The sequence below is a fragment of the Bubalus bubalis genome, chromosome 11, assembly GCF_019923935.1.
Source record: "Bubalus bubalis isolate 160015118507 breed Murrah chromosome 11, NDDB_SH_1, whole genome shotgun sequence".
NCBI lineage: Eukaryota > Metazoa > Chordata > Mammalia > Artiodactyla > Bovidae > Bubalus > Bubalus bubalis.
The window spans coordinates 35,717,001-35,737,606 of NC_059167.1; the positions used below are offsets into that span (position 1 = coordinate 35,717,001).

General features: G+C 37.0%; 1 protein-coding gene across 4 annotated transcripts in view; it reads left to right on the top strand.

Annotated features, from left to right (window-relative positions):
• DLGAP5 (DLG associated protein 5) overlaps positions 1-20,281 on the top strand; it is a 46,367-nt gene extending 26,086 nt beyond the window's left edge. For 2 of the 4 annotated variants that reach the window (XM_006046039.4, XM_006046038.4), the window contains exons 12-19: positions 147-307; positions 7,375-7,467; positions 10,733-10,952; positions 13,525-13,708; positions 15,187-15,247; positions 16,262-16,505; positions 17,360-17,409; positions 19,750-20,281. In XM_006046039.4, coding sequence (XP_006046101.4) covers positions 147-307; positions 7,375-7,467; positions 10,733-10,952; positions 13,525-13,708; positions 15,187-15,247; positions 16,262-16,505; positions 17,360-17,409; positions 19,750-19,890 — 1,154 coding nt within the window. In that variant the 3' untranslated portion in view covers positions 19,891-20,281. Of the gene's footprint in view, positions 1-146; positions 308-7,374; positions 7,468-10,732; positions 10,953-13,524; positions 13,709-15,186; positions 15,248-16,261; positions 16,506-17,359; positions 17,410-18,099; positions 18,124-19,749 lie in introns of those variants that run through there. The other 2 variants (XM_025295487.3, XM_044924950.2) reach the window with 2 other exon arrangements.
• The last annotated feature ends 325 nt before the right edge of the window (positions 20,282-20,606 follow it).

Sequence of the window (20,606 nt, forward strand, 5' to 3'; positions counted from 1 at the left end):
GTAGATATTTTTTGTTTTGCTATAAAGTAAGAATTGGATTCTATAACTCTAGGATATTTAGAATGAGGTCACCTTATCAGCTGGTTGGATTGAAATAAAGATCTTGTTTCATCCTTCAACTTTTAAAAACCTTGTATTTCCTCTAGCTAAAGATCTTATTCGCACAGCAGTTGGTCAAACAAGACTCCTTATGAAAGAAAGGTTTAAACAGTTTGAAGGACTGGTGGACAATTGTGAATATAAACGAGGTGAAAAGGAGACTACCTGTACAGATCTGGATGGATTTTGGGATATGGTTAGTTTTCAGGTATGTGGTCAAATATTTTGAATATATTAACTTTGAGTCTTTTTTTTTTTAATGAGTTAACTGTAATATGTGCTCAGTTGGTAAGTAGTGTCTGACTCTTTGCAACCCTATGGACTACAGCCTGCCAGGCTCCTCTGTCCATGGTATTTCCCAGGCAAGAATACTGCAGTGGGTTGCCATTTCCTCCTGTCGAGGATCTTCTTGACCCAAGAATCAAACCCAAGTCTCCTACAGCTCCTGCATTGCAGGCAGATTTTGTACAACTGAGCCACTGGAGAAGCCCCTAACAGTAATATAAAAGGGTTAGTAGTAGCTTCTGGGACTAACCTGGTGGCTCGATGGTTAAGTATCCACCTGCCAGTGCAGGAGACATGGATTCAATTCCTGATCTGGGAAGATCCCACATGCCTTGGAGCAACTAAGCCCATGTGCCACAACTATTGAGCCTGTGCCCTAAAGCCTGGGAGCCCCAACTGCGTGCCCAAACTTCTGAAGCCCTTCTGCCTTAGAGCCCATGAACCTCAACAAGAGAAGCCACTGCAATGAGAAGCCTGCACGCCACAACTGGAGAGTAGCCTCTGCTTGCCGCAACTAGGAAAAACCTGTGTGGCAATGAGGATCCAGCACAGCCAAAAATAAAGTTAAGAAAAAAGAAAAGTAGCTTCTTATGTACCTGTAATATTATTGGGTTGGTGCAAACATAATTGTGGTTTTTCCGTTGTTGAAATTTGCTGTTTGATATCGGAATACATTCTTAATAAATATGGTTAAGTTAGACATCATTTTTAATGCACATTTCTCACTTTATGTTTTTTGCTGACTTATTACTTGCTGTTTATTTTATATTTATTCTGGACTTTGGAGGTGATGTTTGACAAAAGGCGAATTTGAGCGATTTCTTTTTTATTCAAATTCAAAATGGGTCATAAAACAGTGGAGACAACTCGCAACATCAACAATGAATTTGGCCCCAGGAACTGCTAATGAATGTACAGTGCAGTGGTGGTTCAAGAAGTTTTGCAAAGGAGACAGAGCCTTGAAGATGAGGAGCACAGTGGCCAGCTGTTGGAAGTTGACAAGAACCAAATGAGAACAATCATCAAAGCTGATTCTCTTAAAACTACAGGAGAAGTTGCTGAAGAACTCAGTGATGACCGTTCTGTGGTTGTTTGGCATTTGAAGCACACTGGAAAGGTGAAAAAGCTCAATAAGTGGGTGCCTCAATAGCTAACCACAAATCAAAAATATCATCATTTTTAAGTATTGTCTTCTCTTAGAATTCTATGCAATGATGAACCATTTCTCAACCAGACTGTGACATGCAACCAAAAGTGGATTTTATACAACAACTGGTGATGACCAGCTCAGTGGCTGAACCAAGAAGAAGTTGCAAAGCACTTTCCAAAGCCAGACTCGCACATGGTCACTGTTTGGTGGTCTGCTGCTGGTCTGATCCACTACAGCTTTCTGAATCCTGGCGAAACCATTACATCTGAGAAGTATGCTCAGCAAATTGATGAGATGCACCAAAAACGGCAATGCCTGCAGCTGTCATTGGTCAACAGAAAGGGCCCAGTTCTTCTCCACAACAATGCCTGACCATACATTGCTCAACCAATGCTTCAGAAGTTGAACAAATTGGGCTATGGAATTTTGCCTCATCCACCATATTTGCCTGACTTCAGTAGTCATCTATGGATGTGAGAGTTGAACCATAAAGAAGGCTGAATGTTGAAGAATTTCAAATTGTGGTACTAGAGAAGACTTTTGAGAGTTCCTTGAACAGCAAGAAGATCAAACCAGTCAATTCTAAAGGAAATCAACACTGAATATTCATTGGAAGGACTGATGCTGAAGCTGAAACTCCAGTACTATGGTGGCCAAAGAGCCGACTTAATAGAAAAGACCCTGATGCTGGGAAAGATTGAAGGCAGGAGGAGAAGGGGAGACTAGAGGATGAGATGGTTGGATGGCATCACCGAGTCAATGGACATGAGTTTGAGCAAGCTCAGAGAGATTGTGAAGGACAGAGAAGCCTGGTGTTCTGCAGTCCATGGGGATGCAAAGAGTGGGGCATAACCTAGCAACTGAACAACAAGCGTATTCACCCAACCTCTTGCCAACCAACTACTACTTCAAGCATCTTGACAACTCTTTGCAGGGAAAATGCTTCCACAATCATCAGGATGCAGAAAATGCTTTCCAAGGGTTCATCGAATCCCAAAGCACATATTTTTATGCTACAGGAATAAGCAAACTTATTTCTTGTTGGCAAAAATGTGTTGATTGTAATGGTTCCTATTTTGATTAATAAAGATGTGTTTGAGCTAGTTATAATGATTTAAAATTCACAGTCTGAAGCCACACTTTTGCACCAACCTAATAAATGAGATGTTAGTACCTTTGTAAACTGTAAAGTGCTGTCAAAATGTGATGACCGATTTCTTCTCCCCATATAATCAGTGTTTTCTATTTGGGTTGGAAATTGAGTTATTTTCAACAGTTGAATAATCTGTAATGCTTCTACATGTGAGAAAATGAAATCTGTTCTTTAGTAGTTGAGTTCATCTAGCAGTACTGAGTTCCTGTGTGTGCTAGACATTGTATTAGGAGTTGATAAAATAAGACGCATTTTCTGCCCCAGAGGAATTCCAATCTAATGTAAAAAGTGCTATGAGAGAGGGAATCACTAAGAAGATTAGTAAAGGCATGGGAGGAGATGACAGTTTCCAGCTTCTTGGGCATGTTTTAGTAATAAGTATATAAAAAGCCATTTCAAGAACCTATAGCCAACAACTATTAGACATTTCAAGAAAGCCTCAAACCTGAAAGAAAGAAGCCAAGAAAAACATAAGAAAGGTATTTGGATGGAGGAAGTGGACCAATCTAGGAGGTATAGTATCCAAATAATAGGGATTCCAGAAAAAGAGTACAGAAAAACTGGGAAATCAATGAAGTGGTTTAAAAATTTCCTCAGAACTGGAGGACATGAATTCCAGATTGAAGGCGCCTGTTGGGTGCCCAGCACTGTGAATCAGAATAGACCCACACCAGCGCACTTCTTTAAGTGTAACTATATAACTCTTGCGATGAAGAGAAAACTCTAGAAGCTTCCAGAGAGAAAACAAGTTTCATATAAAGGGTCAAAGATCAGAATAGCCTTGGATTTCTCCACTGCAACATTTAAAACTGGGAAAACAAAGCCCTCAAAATTCTAAGAGAAATAATTTTCCAACCTGGAGTTCTGTAGCCAACCAGTCAAGTGGATGGGCATTCTCCAAGCACAACAGTCTCAGATACTACCTCCGAAGCACTCTTTTTCAGGAAGCTAAATGAGAAAGTATCTCACAAAAATGAGGGAGTGAACCAAGAATGGGGGAGAAGATGAGTTTGATCCCCAGAAAGAGACAAGAGAATTGAGGCCGGGGGGAGCCAAGAATGTGTGCAGCAAGCTTACGAAGTAGCAGTTCCCAGCAGAGCAGGGGGCCTTGGGCTCCTCCAGACCTAATTCTGGAAAGTGAAACTGAGTAAAATACCTGATTTGTTTTTTAAATTAAGAGAAGGATTTATGGAGAAGGCAATGGCACCCCACTCCAGTACTCTTGTCTGGAAAATCCCATGGACGGAGGAGCCTGGGGGGCTGCAGTCCATGGGGTCGCTAAGAGTCAGACACGACTGAGTGACTTTCACTTTCACTTTTCACTTTCATGCATTGGAGAAGGAAATGGCAACCCACTCTAGTGTTCTTGCCTGGAGAATCCCAGAGACCGGGAAGCCTGGTGAGCTGCCGTCTATGGGGTTGCACAGAGTCGGACACGACTGAAGCAACTTAGCAGCAGCAGCAAGAGGAGATTTATACTTACTGTGCAGAGTTTAGAATGAATCAATGATAGATATCATACATGAACAACTAAGCAAGTAAAAAGCAAAACAAGGGGACTTCCCTGGTGGTCCAGTGGCTGGGACTCTGCGCTCCCAATGCAGGGGGCCCATGTTTGGTCCCTGGTTGGGGAGATGCATCCCTCATGCCGCAGCTAGGTGTTTGCATGCCACAGCTAAAGATCTGCTTGCTGTAGCGAAGATCCTGTGTGCTGCAACTGAGATGCAGTGCAGCCAAATAAATAAATAATAATAAGTATTAAAACACAAGTCTAGAGAAAAAAATGAGTAAAGGAACATAGTTGTCTCAATAACTATATGACTCAGATGTGAATAGTGTTTTGTTTTGTTTTTTTAATGTGGGCCATTTTTAAAGTCTTTTTTGAATTTATTACAGTTGCTTCTGTTTTATGTTTTGGTTTTTTGGCTATGAGGTATGTGGGATCTAAGCTCCCAGGCCAGGGATCAAACCTGCACCCCCTGCATTGGAAGGCGAAGTCCTAACCTTTGGACTGCCAGGGGAGTCCTGTGAATAGTGTTTATGTAATCATACTGTGAGCATTACTTTGTGACCAGTTTTTATATATCTGACAATTTTCACGTTGATGAGTTGGTTCACTAGTATGCTGTAATGGTGATCAATTAATTTTGTGTTTCCTAGTATTGTTATTAATTTATAGGTTTAAAGATACTGGATGTGTTTTCATTGTTTATAGTTACCATCTTTACTGATGCTCATTTCTCAGCTTTGGCCATTGGGAGCCTCTTCAACAAATTGGCTGTTGGGACCTTTTTTTTTTTTTTTTTAAGAGTTGTATTGAAGTATAATCTACATATCATAAAATTAGCCCATTTCAAGTGTTCAGTTCAATGATTTTCAATAAATTTACAGAGTTGTACAACCATCACCATGATCCAAATTTAGAACTTTTTTATTATTTAAACATTTTTTTTTGGCCTTACCACTCAGCATGTGGGATCTTAGACCCCTGTACAGGGATTGAACCCAGGCCCCAGCAGTGAAAGCACTGAGTCCTAACTATTGGACCACCAGGGAATTCCCAAGAATACTTTTATCACCACAAAAAGGTCCTCTTTGCTGATCTGCAAATCAATCCACATTCCCACTCCTAGTCCCCAAGCAACCACTAATCTTGCTGTCTTTGTAGATTTGCCTTTTGTGAACATTTCATATTAAGTAGACTAATACAGTACATGGTCTTTTGTATGTGACTTTTTTCGCTTAGCATGATGTTTTTGAGGTTCATCCATGCTGTAGATTGTATCTGAACTTTAACCAATTGATGGACGTTTAGATTGTTTCCACTCTTTGGTGATTATGACGTCATGATGAATATTCATATATTGTGTGGATTTATGTTTTTATCTATCTCGGGTAGATATGTGGAATATTGCTGGATCATATAGTAAATTTATGTTTAACTTTTAAAGAAACTGCCAAACTATTTCCCAAAGTGATTACAGCATTTTTCTTACCAACAATTGGTGTGTTTCTTTTTTACCATATTCATACTTGTTATTGTCTGTCGTTTTTAGAATAACCATCCCAGTGGGTGAGAAGTTTCTCATTATATAATAGTTTTGATCTGTGTGTCCCTAATGATAATGATGTTAAGCATCTTTTCATGTGCTTATTAGCTGTTCATATTTTGGGGGGCAAAATATCTAGTGAAATATTTTGCCCATTTTTACATTGGTTTGCGTTTATTATGGAGTGGTAGGTGTTTTCAATATATCATGGACACAAGTCCTTTATCAGAAGTATTATATTTTTAATTTTGATGAAGTTCAATTTATCAGTTTTTTTCTTTTATGTTGTGATCATATCTAAGAACTCTTTTTGCTTAACCACAAATTGCAAAGTTTTTTTTCTTCGTTTTTTTTCTAAAAGTGTTATAGTTTTAGCTCTTACAGCTAGGTCTGTGAGCCATTTGGAATTTTTGGTGTGTGTATGGTGTAGGTAAAAGTCTAAATTCATCTATTTTATTGAGGATATAAAATTTTCCCAGTACTGTTTCTTGAAAGACTGTCTTTTCCTCATTGAACTGCAGTGGCACCTTGTTGAAAATCAGTAATCATAAAGGTAATCCTGAGTCATTTTGACATTTAATTTTTTTTTTGAGAGAGAGAGAGGTTCAGAGTACTTATGAATATAAATACATAGTAAGGGCACTTGAAGCAAATTTACCAAACTGTTGACAGTGGGTACCTCTTTGGAGGAGATTGGAAATATCAAAAGGATGGGGATATTACTTTGAATTTTTTAAAGTGAGATTGTGAGAAGGCAAACCACAGACTAGAAGAAAAATATTTGCAAATGATATATCTAATGTTTGATACAGACATATCTGCATCAAAATATACAAAGAATCCTTAAAACCACCTTTAAAGTGGTTTTAAAGTGGAGAAAAGACCTGAGCAGACACCTTGCCAAAGAAGATATACAGATGGCAAATAAGCATTTGAAAAGATAAAGCTCAATGTCATAGATCACTAAGGAATTGCCAATTAAAACTACAATGAGGTGCCACTGCATGCCTATTAGAATGGCAAAAATCCAAACCACTGACAGCATCAGGAACTCTAATTCATTGCTGGTGGGAATGCAAAATGGTACAGCCACTTTGGAAGACAGTTTGGCAGTTTCTCACAGAGCTAGATATGCTCTTATCATATAATCCAGCAAGCACAGTTCTTGGTGTTTACCCAAATGATTGAAAACATATGTCTGCACAAAAACGTGTACCCAGATGTTTATAACGTCTTTCTTTATTCATAACTGCCAAAACTTGGAAGCAGCCAAGACGTCCTTCAGTAAGAGAATGGATAAATAAACTGTAAAAAAGAGAGAGAAAGATTGTGTTCAGATTGTGTAATGTAGGAAACAAACATTTAGGATATCTTTCTTAGCATTTTAGTGATAAAAAATAATTTAGGAGAGTTATTCATATATGACATCCATTATGCAGATTTTGGAGGTTTATAAGACAAAAAATAACAATAAACAATTTTACCATAAGAATTTTTTACTTGAATACTGAGTTGAGAATGATTTAGTCTGATTTTATGTTGCCATTCTCAATTTTTTTTAAGCTTCAGTTTATTAGTTTGTAATTTTATTGTGGTTTTTCATTGATCTGATAAACTTGTGCTTTATTTATTAACAGATAGAAGATGTAAACCAAAAATTCAGCAATCTGACCAAACTTGAGGAATCTGGATGGCAAAACAATAACAATACAAGCAAAAAAGTTTTTCGGGTAAGTCTGTAGGTTTCTAATATAGACTCTTCTACTCTAAAGAATTTTTATTTTCCAGCTTCAGAAACATTTAGCTTCAGGTTTTTTTTATCATTTTATAAAATAAGTTTCGTCTGTTGCTTACAATGTCCTGATTGTCTTTGAAGAAAGAATAAGGAAATGAACAACACGAAATTCAGGATGATTGTTTCTGGAGGGAGGAATGACAGTGGCTGTGATGGAATTGGGGCACCCCAGGAGCTTCTGAGGTGCTCAGCAGGGCGTATGTGTTATTCTTTAAATTGTGTTTATACAAAGTAGAAGTAAATAATTTATAGAATCCTTAATATGTGCCAGATGTTGTTCCAAGTACTTAACATGTTTTAACTCATTTAATCCTCAACAATCCTGTTGAGGTGGTACTGTTATCTGGGATGTGAGGCCCAAAATAGATTAAGTTACTTGCCCAAGGTGGAGCTAGGTTTCAGGCCAGACTTGCTCATTCCAGAATCCCTGTTTTTATCCAGTACAGTGGATTGTGTGTCTCTTTTGAGTGATACATTTCAAAATGAAAGAATTTTAAATAGTAAAGAGGAACAATGACTCTTTAGAATGTCTTCTTCCCTACATTTTATTTTGTAAAATTTCCTATTACTTTTCTCTGTGAAATTCACTTTATCATGATAGATTCCATTGTTATATATTTGTAGATTTTTTCCCCTAATAATGTTTATTTATTTATTTGGCTGTAATGGGTCTTCACTGCTTTGTGAACTTTCTCTAGTCGTGGCGAGTGGGGCACTTCTCCAGTTGCAGTCTGCTGTTTCTCTTGTTGCAGAGCACAGGCTCTAGGGTATGTGGGTGGGCTTCAGTAGTTGTGGCACATGGTCTCAATAGTGGTGGCCTCCAGGCTCTAGAGCACAGGCTCCATAGTGTGGCGCACAAGCATAGTTGCTCCATGGCATGTGGGATCGTCCCGGATCAGAGGTCGAACCTGTGTCTCCTCCGTTGGCAGGCGGATTCTTTACCACTGAGCCCCAGGGAGGCCTTCTAGTCATGTTTTAAACTCATTGGTTTAGATGGGCACTTTTCAAACCTCCAGTTTTCCTTTTAGATTTTAGAAAAATGCCTGTGGTTATAAAATTAGGCTTCCAGATTGGTACTTTATTATGCTGTGTAATTCAGATAAAAATCTGTTTTGACTCCTTAGGAATTTAAGATGTTAGAGTATTAAAGAAAGCTTTTAATAAAATTATTTTGCTAATTGTTATGACAAGGACTCTAAGGATACTGACAAAATTAAACAAATGAGTTTTAAATATACTAAACAGTGAAGGATGCTTGAACATTTTGAAGCTACTGTGGATATTTCTTATTGAGTACTTAGTCCTGGAAACATCAATATCATCAGTGATGCAAATAATGGCTGTAGCAATATGGCAGAGCCTTGTAATTCTGCATTTTATCACCAGGTGTCTCTCTCCTCCTACTTTATTTATAAGCTACTGTGAAGCTATGAAACAAATAAGATTTATCTTTTACCTATACTTTGATACCGTTCCCTTCTGATTCCTATTTATTGACTTCTCATTCTATCACTTAGCCTTGTTTTCTACCTTTCCCTCTTTTTTCCATCTGTTTTTAGATATATTTAAGTGTCTTTGTTTACATTAGAAAAAACAAAAACAACTAAACCTATGAGGTCCACATCTCCCTCTAGTTATCTGTACCTTCCCTTTCTCATTCCCATTTCTTTCTTCCCAGTCACAAAGTTCTCTATACTCTGTCTTTACTGTTTTGATTCCCATTTACCTCTCCAACTCAATGCCATTCAGCTTCACCCTCTCCAGGCCTCTAGAACAGTTATAACCAAGGTTATTGACCCACTAGTTCTGCAGTTAGTAGACAGTTAATTATAAAATCTAGTCCCTCTGCATTATTAAATACAGTCTACTTCCTCTTTCTTGAAATTATATTCTACTGATCTTCCTCCTACCTCTATATCCATTCTTCGGTCATGTTTGCAAGTTTCTGTTTCCACTTGTCCCTTAAGTGTTTGTGATACTCAAGTTTCTACTTCAGCTCTCTTCCCTCCTTCCACTTTCTTCATGTGCAGTTGTATCCACCCTGCAATGATTCCCAAATCTATATTTCAAACCACACTTACTGCTGACACAGTAATACTTTAAGTATTAAGGTATATATAAGCTATATATCCCAAACTGAAATCATCTGCACACACATTGATGTTTCCCTGTTCCAGAGAATGGTGGTACCATCCCTCCAGGGGCGCAAGATGGAAACCTGGTTATCTTCTGTGATCTGTTCTGGTTTTCACCACTTTACTGTTGCATGTCTAAAAGATTGCTAAGTCCTCTCAATTCTTCCTCTTAAATATCTTTTGAATCTGTTTACTTTTTTCCATTTTTTTCCCCTCCTTAACCTCAACTACTAGCATCTTTTCCCAGTGTCACTGCAGAAGTCTCCTTCCTAACTGGCTTGTCACACTCCAGCCCGTTCTCCAGGCTGGACAGAGTGAGTGACCTTTCTAAAAGGCAAATTCGGTAATGCTAACCTCCTGCGTAAAAATCATAGGTAATCTCTATTCTTTTGTCCTCTGCGTAAATGGCCACATGTGAAGGATTCTGATTAGCTGTGCTCACCTCATGCCAACTCCTCTGTGCTTTGTCACTTCTGGTTTTGCAAACATGCTGTTCTTTCTGCCTAGCCCTTTCCTTACCCCATCTTATAGCTCACCTATCTCTGATTTCAGCTTAGGTGTGACTTCCTAGAAGCCTTTCTTGGTGCCTCTGAAGGTTGATTAATTCATAAATTCAGCCCTCTGAATTTAGTTTTAGCATGACATTTATTCTTCTCAGTGTCTTTATCTAGCTCTTCTACCATGAGGCTGAGAGCTCTTTGAGAGCAGGAACTTGGTCCCTTGACTTTTGGCCCCAGCATTTTAGCACATACTGGGAGCTTGATAAGTATATATTGAACATGTTAAATATTTTACATATGCTTTATTCGTTTTTCTTATAAAACGATAATGTGTGAAAGTATTAATCGCTCAGTCATGTCCAACTTTTTGTGATCCCATGGACTGTAGCCCGCCAGGCTCCTCTGTCCATCGAATTCTCCAAGCAAGAGTACTGGAGTGGATAGCCATTCCTTTCTCCAGAAGATATTCCCAACCCAGGGGTCAAACCTGGATCTTCTGCATTGCAGGCAGATTCTTTAGATGGTAATGAGTAGCTTTAATAAATGTTATAATTTCTCTTCACAGAAAAAAGTTGTCTCAGGTATAGCAAGTAAACCCAAACAGGATGATGGTGGAAGAATTGCTGCTAGAAATCGCCTTGCTGCCATAAAAAATGCAATGAGAGAGAGAATTAAACAGGAGGAACAGGCTGAGGCAGCAGCCTCTGTAATGCCAAAGGAAGTGGATAAAATAGTGTTTGATGCTGGATTTTTCAGAATTGAAAGTCCCATTAAATCATTCTCAGGTTAGTTTTTTCTGCTGAGACTACTTAAGGGAAATATTTGGGTTGGATGGACGCTTGTGTAAGAGTTGAAAAACAGTTTTCATGTCAAGATTTATGTGTTTTCACTGTGATTTCTGAGAAATAGCTTATGGAAGATAAGTTTGGTTTCATTTTCATTTGGAGTGAAAATTTTCCTCCAATGTTTTTTACATGTAATAAAAGTACCAATTCCCTGATTTAAAAATACTGCCATGTAACCAGCTCTTAATACTTTAGGAAGTCATTCTTTCTTACGATTTTCTAACTCTGGTTGTGTTTTTCAGTACCTGTTTTTCATAGGCTATCTTTATTAGTTTGAATTTATTTACTTAGATTGAAATAAAATATAAGCCATAAATGAGAGGTCATAGTTGAAGTAATCTGTTCCTTATATCTTGGTAGACACTTCTATTAATGCTTTAAGTGCTAGCTGTTTATTTCCAAGGAGAAACAGACCAAGTCCTCTTTAAGTACTAATTAGCAGAAGGGATTTTTTTTTTTTCTATTATCTAACTGTGTCCACTAGGAAGATTTCTGACAATAAATTTGAGTTGCTATCTAATATTTACTTTAAAATGTAAATTTATCACCAAGTATTTTATAACCTCCCAGTCAATTTAGGTATCACACCTAGTGTGTGGTTTTGCTATGTTTCCTTTATTCTAATCAGCTGTGCTCCCTGGATGCCCAGGAATTGCCTCACTGCTAATGACATGGCTCCTTGCTACTTATTTCCAAGGATCCTAGTAGCTTGCAGGACTGTGGGTTCACTGCTGTATGTTCTTTCATGTCCCATCTTGGCACTTATGATTAGAGAGATCAAGGTTTTTGACCAAAATTTATCTTTTTGAAACTGAGTTTTAATTATAGAACACATAGGTTATATGAGGGTTGTTATAAAACAGAAGTCCCCCAAGAAGCCCCTATTTATTATGTCCTCAAGGCTATCACTTCCAGTGCTTAGAGGAATCTTTGGGTATTATTTATGGCCTTTTCTAAATAAAGTGTAGATTTTTTTTCTTGAATTATTTCTTTGATATACTTTCCTTGGTTCTCTCTGATCTTTCTTCCAGAAGCACATATCTTTCTCCTTGTAGTAGACTATCATTCTTTCCTGTTCTTGTCATTTTCTTCTACTTCCTGAATTTCTTCATCTTTCCTGTTGACGATGTTTTTCATTCCTAAGAGCTCTTTCTCATTCTTTGGATGTTCCGTTTTATAACATTCTGTACTTGTTTCTTAAGTGTGTTGTCTTATCTTTCTGCAGACATTAATGATAACTTTTATGTATTCTTCTCCTGGAGAGTCAGTATTTGTCCCAAAATACTCTTATCTGTTTGGTTTTGGTTTCTGTCTCTTGTATCAGAGGCTTCCCTTGGGTGTCTAATGATGGTTCACTGCCTGCTCACAGCTATGAGCAGGGCTCTGCATGGCAGCACATGGGTGGTAGGGTCTTTACTATGGGATGATTTAGCTGCATTGTTATGCTGTATTTAAGTCTTTTCTCATGGGCTAGTCAGATTCTCAGACTCTTAGCGACCCACTTTCACTTTGCACTTTCATGCATTGGAGAAGGAAATGGCAACCCACTCCAGTGTTCTTGCCTGGAGAATCCCGGGGACGGTGGAGCCTGATGGGATGCTGTCCATTGGGTCGCACAGAGTCGGACACAACTGAAGCGACTTAGCAGCAGCTGCAGTCAGATTCTCCAGAGATCTTTCCAACCTGCTGCCTGGAGGGTATAATTCTGGCTGCCAGTCTTTCAGGAGCTACATGGAGGGAGGGAAACTGAGTGTATCAACAGTTTTAAAAATACTCATTTCATTCCCCCCTTTTCCATATAGTACTCATCTTTCAATTGTATCCCCTAAACCACAGACCCTCTATTTCAACTTTTTTGGGGAAATAAGCCTCTAGTTTTATTTTATCTTGATGGTGGGATGGGATTTTTCATAGCTGCCTAGCTGTGCATAATGAGGAAAGGAGTCTGGACTCTTAATTGTTTTTTAAACTGACTTTGAACCAATCTTCCTGTTTTTACCTCTGCTCCTAGCGATTCTTGACGCCACCAATTCTTTTTGAGGAGTACTGTGATATAAACTGGAGTGATTCACATCTTTCCTGACTGGTGGCTTAGGATTTATTTTCTCAGGTTTACTAGGAAATACACTACTCATCCATCTATATTGCACTTCCAAAATTTCCTGAGTTTTGTTGTCTCTTTGTTTCGTCTGTCCTTGAAAATTATATTTCAAATTTTTAAAAGTCAATGACCTTAAAAAAAGAGGATGCTTTGTCCTTGTAGTGTTCTCCCTTTTAAGATTATCTCTTTACTGTTTATAGTAGTGAAATGTTAAGAGGAAGCCATTAGTGTGTGTGTTCAGTATCATCTTTAACTGAAAGTCTCAGGCATTTGACTTTAATAAACATTATTTTATAGGACAAAGAGGCTAGTTGGTAGGGGAATAGGAAGAATTGGCACTGTCTCTCTAACTATAGTGAAAAATGAATGAAAGAGCTTTTTGGTGTTGAGATGATTTCTTTCATCTTCTAGGACTTTCTTCTGAATGTCTTTCTCAAAGACTTAAAACACCTCAGTCTGTCAGCAAAACTGTGTCTGAGACCAGGGCTGAGATGGGCCTTCTAAGACAAACTACATCACCAGAGAATCCTGGTCCTCAGGGTGCCAAAAGTGAACATGTTGATAAGACTTTGATTTCAAATATTCCTGGAAACAGGTATTTCTTTAATGTGTTATTACTAAGAGTTTAACAGATGTAGACATTAAATACCATTTCCAATTGTTAACCTGTTAAGTATGCAACACATATATTTTTAAATTTCACAATGACCATAACATATAGGCAATATTTCTATTTTATAAAGGAGGAAATTAAGGCTTCAGATTTCAGATTTGGAAATGGTCATATCTAGATGGATAAAATAAATTCTGCAGAACTAAGAAGAAAAGAAACAATATAGTGTTCTTTGGTGCTAAACAGTGTAGTGTTCTTTTGTATGCAGTTTTGATGCTTGACACATCTGAGCTCAAAACCAGTCATATGACATACTATGAAACTTCAGGTCAAGTTTAATTAACTCAGCTTCAGTTTCATCATGTATAAAGTAGTGCTGTTACATCCCTGCAGGGTCATTAAGAGGTAGGCACTTTTGTATCAGCCTTTATGGAAAGTACCTTGGGAATCCTGACTTGACAGATGGCAGAGCAGACAAGGGGGAGCTAATATGTACTGAACAATTATTATGGGCTGGACATGGTTCTAGGTTCCTATCACATATTATCTCATTCACTCCTCAAAACAACCAAATAGGGTACTAAATCCCCATTTTTCAAAAATGAGAAAATTTGGAAAATGAGTAAGTTACCCAAATTCATCTTGAGAAACACCCTAAAACTTGAAATGGGGGAAACGAAAGTTTTTCTTTGTAAGTATTTCATGGAACAAGTTGTAAAATTTCTAGTTTTTAATGTAAGCCGCAGTATATTTAGCATTTGTGGCAGTTAAAATACTTTAGATGCTTTAAAAATCTGTGGAGTATAAGATACCAATTTATTGTCATTTCTTATCCTGCAGTTCATTTTCTTGTACTAAGAAGATCCAAAATTGTATTTAAGTGATATTACAAGTGCTGTTTAGGACTTCTCTTTACTTTTTAATTTCTAAAAATAGTCTCAAAAGAGCCTTTTTACAAACAACTTTGTACAATGAAGGCAAAGTGAAGCTGAAAACCAGAAAAATAGAGTATACTTTAAAAAAAAAAAAAAACTCCAAAAGATTGAGACAGATGTTTCTAATAAAACGTGAGTTAAGAACTTCAGGATTTGAATGTTTTGTGCTGTAGCTAACAAGTAAATGTAGCCAACTCCAGCTATACAATACTTGCATGTTGCTTCCATCCCCTAGAAGTAAGCTTTAGCTTACCCTTCCCTAGTATGTGGCTCTGGATTTGGCTGAGGTTCAAAAGATTTCCAATAGACTGACGAGCATGGTCAAAGGCTTGCAAGCATTCTGGGGAAAATGCATTTGGTTTCTAAGGCCATCCTGTAGTAGCTATCATCCAAAACTAATCTATTTGGATCAGGCCTGATCTTAGATGAGGGCTCATCTCTGACTCATAAAGGATAGTCTCAAAACAAGTCAAGACAGCAATATGTTTAATTTTCTGAGTACAGTGCTTCTTTTTTCTTTTTCAGGAACAGCATAGGAGAAGATGCTAAGTGTCTTGGATTACAAGATTTAATTGAAATAAACCATGTAAGTCCTGTTCTGATGCATTAGGTAGCCCAGGATATTATCTATTTGTATCAATATATATAGTAACTCCATAAACAACCCCCAGAATTTCCACTGGAAATTTTAATCAGTCATATGAAATGATAGTTCTTATTTCAAAGACCTTTGGCTTGTTTGAGACCATAGTGCCAATTTGTATTTCAGCTTACATCAAGATTATTTTTGTAAATAAAGTTTTATTGTACTACAGCCACTGTCATTCATTTATGTATTTGGCTGCTTTCAAAACACAATGATAGAGTGTTCAGTGTTTGTGGCAGAGTCTGGCTTACAAAGCCTAAAATATTTATAGTTGACTCTTGAACAGAGGGCTTTCCAGGTGGTGTAGTGGTAAAGAATCTGGAGACTTGGGTTCTAGCCCTGGATCAAGAAGATTCTTTGGAGTAGGAAATGGCAACTGAATTCCAGTATTCTTGCCTAGAGAATTCCATGGACAGAGGAGCCTGGCAGGCTGCAGTTCTTGGGGTCACAAAGAGTTGGATACAGCTGAGCATACACACACTTGAACGACAGCAGGAGGGGTGTGCCATCCCTCTGCACAGTTGAAAATCCACATAAAACTTACGTTGGCCCACCCCTTATACTTGGTTCTTCCATGTTAGTAGTTTCGCATCTGTGGATTCAACAACTGCAGATCCTATAGTATTTACCACTGAAAAGATTCTAAGTGGACCCTTGCAGTTCAAATACGTATTGTTCAAGAGTCCATCATACACCTGGCCCTTCACATAGAATGTTTGTCAATCTCTGAACCGGGATATTGGTACTTGCTGAGAAACTTTCCTTCAGTTATACTATTGCTGTAATATTATCTAATCTCATTGTTCAAGAAGCAAGATAGTAGGATGGATTTATAGTGTTCTTTAGCTTGTGCTCAGAATGTCATCCCTCTATCATTATTTTCAATAGTGACAAGACTTTTTATGTTTATTTAACTTTTGGGTAATTAAATGTAAAAATCATTTTTACTTCCAGGGTATAAATAAGATAAACTTTGAGATAGATTGTTTATCTAGTGAAAGAATGAATTTGGCTCTCCATGCTGGCAAAGTAGCAGATGATATTAATACTAACAAAAAGGAAGAAATTTCAGATGTTGTGGAAGGAATGGAACTAAATTCAGTTACAACACAGGATGTTTTGATGATTAGCCCTGAAAAAAATATACAATCACAAAATAACATCTCATGGGAAGAAGAAACGAAAACTTCTCAGCCAGGTAAGGTCTTTTTAATGCATTTAAATAAGGTTTTGTTAAATAAATGAACTTGTCCTAAAGTATAGATTATTGTAAACACTTCTGGATATAGTTTCCAAGAATAAAGGGTGAGAAACTGGACACTTGCTGTAAATATCTAATGAGAGTTAGTTCTCATTGTGGTACCCCACTCTCCACCCCAAATCTTTTGAGACAGACTTGTTAAAAATCAACAACAGATACTAATCCACGTTGGATGTCAGGAGCACTTTTGATTAGACCTAACTATCTGGGGTCCTTTGTTGTTTGTGAAGGCTCAGAATTAGAAAAATTCCCTTAAACTTTTTTTAGTTCTCTTCTTTTCCATCAAAGAACCTCAAACCTTTCTTTAAAACGTCCTTTTTTTGTGCCCTAATACCTTTTCTTACCTATTTTGTTGCGATTGTTCTTCAATAGGAAATGGCTCTTGTGTTTATGTTATAATGTAATGTGTGGTGATTTCACCTCCTGTTTTTACCTGTTACCCTATGGTGCTGTTCTGGTTGGGGCCTAAGGTAAAATAAACATTATAACATTGGGCAGACACTTAATGCACTTCTGCTATGTTCTTATAGTGTCTTTTGAGTACCTTTAAATTACAAGCATGAGATTTATTTAGAGAAGACTTAGTATACTGAAATTAAGGATGAGAATTTTACAAAGAAATTTAACTACATTTAAAAAGATATTATAGCATAAGATGGCGCATATTTTTCTTCGCCTTTGATATTTGGAAGTTTTCATATCTTTTAAGTCTGTCCATTTCTAACAACCCTTAACTGCAAGAATATTCTTTAAAAAGTTAAAAATTCTTCTTTTTTTTTTTTTTTTTTCAGTATTATGTGATAATAAAAGTCTCACTACTGAATGCCATCTTCTTGATTCAGTAAGTTTTCAATTTATTTGAAAAGTTCTTTGTATTTTAGATTTGTTTTATAAAATGAGTGTTATTTTTCAGTTTATATGCACAGTTTAAAATGTACATCCTGTCACTATTTACTCTGAACTCCTTTTTTGTTCATTTTTTTCTCAAAATGGGAAAAAATTTTTCATATACTTTATAGTATGCTTTAGTATTAAACTGAAGATTTAATTCTTTTTATGGTTTATGTATCAAATTTGTTGTGACAGATTGGTTGAATACTTGAATATCTAGTATGCTCAGTATTTCTCAGTGATGCAAGAAAAAGATAATGCAAGATTTATACCCTTTTATAGTATATAGTTGAGAAGAAAATGTCTATCCTATCTTCAGTCATCAATGCTTATTTCATTGTAATTCTTTTAGATTGCTATTTTTATGTCCTGTTACTTTATTTGGAAGCCCCCCGACCTTTACTTTTTAATGACCTCTAGCCTCTAAGTCTACTCCAAACATTTGTCTGTCTGTGAAGCCTTCCTGTAAAAGCTCTCACCTCTCACATGTTTCTCTGTAGACAAAGGCATACAGTACATGCAGTACACACATTTAATCCCTTTTTGAGAGTATAATATGAATAAACTATTGTATTCGTAAAACATATGATGCTTTCAGGAATCTATTTCCCTTATTAACTGTAAGTTTCTCTTTGGGCAGAGAAACTGATTCATATTCCTGGATGCTGGCACTGAACAGTAGGACATAAATGGAAGAGTGCTCTCTTGCCTACTGAGTGTCTGCAGCATTGGTTTTCAGCCCTACTCTCGGATATTTTTATTTCAGTGATCTGGTTTTGGACGTTCACCAGGCAATTTATGTAGGCAGGGTCAGCAACTCTGGTTTACAGACTTACCTTGAAATTTTCCAGGAACAATTGTTAAAATGAGTCAGGGAATGGGCTTTTTTTGCTAATCTTCAATCTCAGAATATAAAAAATTCATTAAGGCAAATGTAGGATAAAACAGCAACAACTTTTGTTAGTCTCACAAAGCCTGACAAATGCTTGGCTTTCTTAAGCCACTAATTCCTTAAGGACCTCTGACTATGTTGACTTTTATTATCTTTCAAAGCTGACTTCTCCATGTTCAGCCTTCTGGGCTCGCTGCATCTCAGGAGCAGAATGGTTCCTGCGACATGCACTGTTTATTCTTGGTTTTAGCCTTCTTTACTCAGAGGCTGACACCTAGATGGACGGGGATTTCAGCATGAGGCCAGTTTATAGAAACCTGATTTAATCTCGTCCCCAGTTCTCAACTCTAAATGATTGGTTCTGATAATATATGATATTATAAATAAGTCTAGAAGTTAATCATAACATTCTGTTTTTGATATATTATTAGTAATATAATTAAAATTGCTTCACAGTTATATATTTTCTTGTTGATAAATCTTAGTATCTTATAACTTAGTCTCCCTGTGAATTATTTTCCATTCCCATAAATATTAGGATTTATATTCTAGGATTTTTTTAATAGGTATACCTTTAGACCCACATCATTACCAGCTCTGTGCATAATTTAAACCTGAAGTAGGGCTTGAGGGAGAACAAAGAGAAGGATCCTGGCAGGATCACACCAGTAAAAGATCTGTTAATTACAATGATGTGGACTAGGATGTGTGGAATCTGCATAAGTGGCCTCAGTTTTATTCATCCTGCATATGTTACTTAAGTCTGTCACCTTTTAAGGCATGTATTCCTTTTTAAAAAAATTTATTTTTTTAAATTTATTTTTAACTGGAGTATAATTGCTTTCCAATGTTGTGTTGGTTTCTGCCACACAAAAGCATGAATCAGCCATAAGTATACATATGTCCTTTCTCTCTTGAATATCCCCCTCACCTCCCACCCCATCCCACCCCTCCAGGTTGTCACAGAACACCAGGTTGAGCTCCCTGTGTTATGCAGCAACTTCCCACTAGCGAGCTGTTTTATATATGATAATCTATATGTTTCAGTACTTCTCAATTTGTCCCACCCTCTCCTTCCTCCACTGTATCCAGAAGTCTGTTCTCTATGTCTGCATCTCTATTCCTGCCTTGCAAATAGGTTCATCAGTACCATTTTTCTAGGTTCCATATATAAGGTATATATTCCTAATATACTTTGCAATTAAAAAAAAAAAACTATATTTTGAAATTAGATCCGTGGAGGGTAGCATAACATTATGTTACTAAGAATTTTATCATTGTGTACAAAAAATGTCATTTATATTATTAATTAATCCACTACTAATTTGAAAGATTGAACACTCACTTGGTAAAACTCTTGATACTTACTTTAGTGGCTTTTCTAAATTTCTTCTCTAGCCAGGCCTAAACTGCAGTAATACATTCATTCAGGTGGAGAGAAGACATCAAGAACAGATCAGACACATTTCCTTTGGTGGTAACCTGATTTCCTTTTCACCTCTGAGGCCTCTCAGTGGAGAACAACCAGAAGAATTTTAAATTTAAAAATAAATCCAGACATTTTTCTTCATGTTATCAGTGCTATGTTCTTAGAATATTGAAAAGTTGAAGAGTGTTTGTGTTCACTGCTATTCAAGCCACTTGTAGACTGTTGGCCCTCCTTAGGTGGATGCAGAACCTGTGGATACTGAGGGCCTGCTGTTAAGAGATTTAAGCATCCTTGAATTTTGGTATCTGTGTGTGTGTGAGGAGAGGGGGTGATCCTGGGATCAATCCAGCCACCCCCCTCAGGATTCTGAGGAATGATTGTGTAACATTTTAATATTCAGTGTTCATCAAAGTGTATTTTAGATATGATACTATTTCTCAAGGGAAGTGGGGATATGTTGTATATTAACCAATGCAGAATAAAAATGTACTGTGCCTTGCCTCTCTTGTTTAAAATGTATAAGCTTAAGTTAAGTATACCTACTCAGAGCTTACTAACATTCTTCAGTTTAATTGAAATATAATGTTAAACTTTGACAAATATTTGCATTCTTTTATACTTTATTCTTAATTTGAACTCTTAAATTTGTTGATATTGAACAGCTTGCATATTGCATTTTCAGGGTATGTTGAGTTTCTTTAGATATCAATCAGTATATTTGAAATACTTTCTCCTTTATAAAACTCTTGACTATAGGATTGTAGAAGACAGGGCCATCAGTACAACAGAGCACTAAGATGACTCATAGTAGCGAAAGCTTGCCATC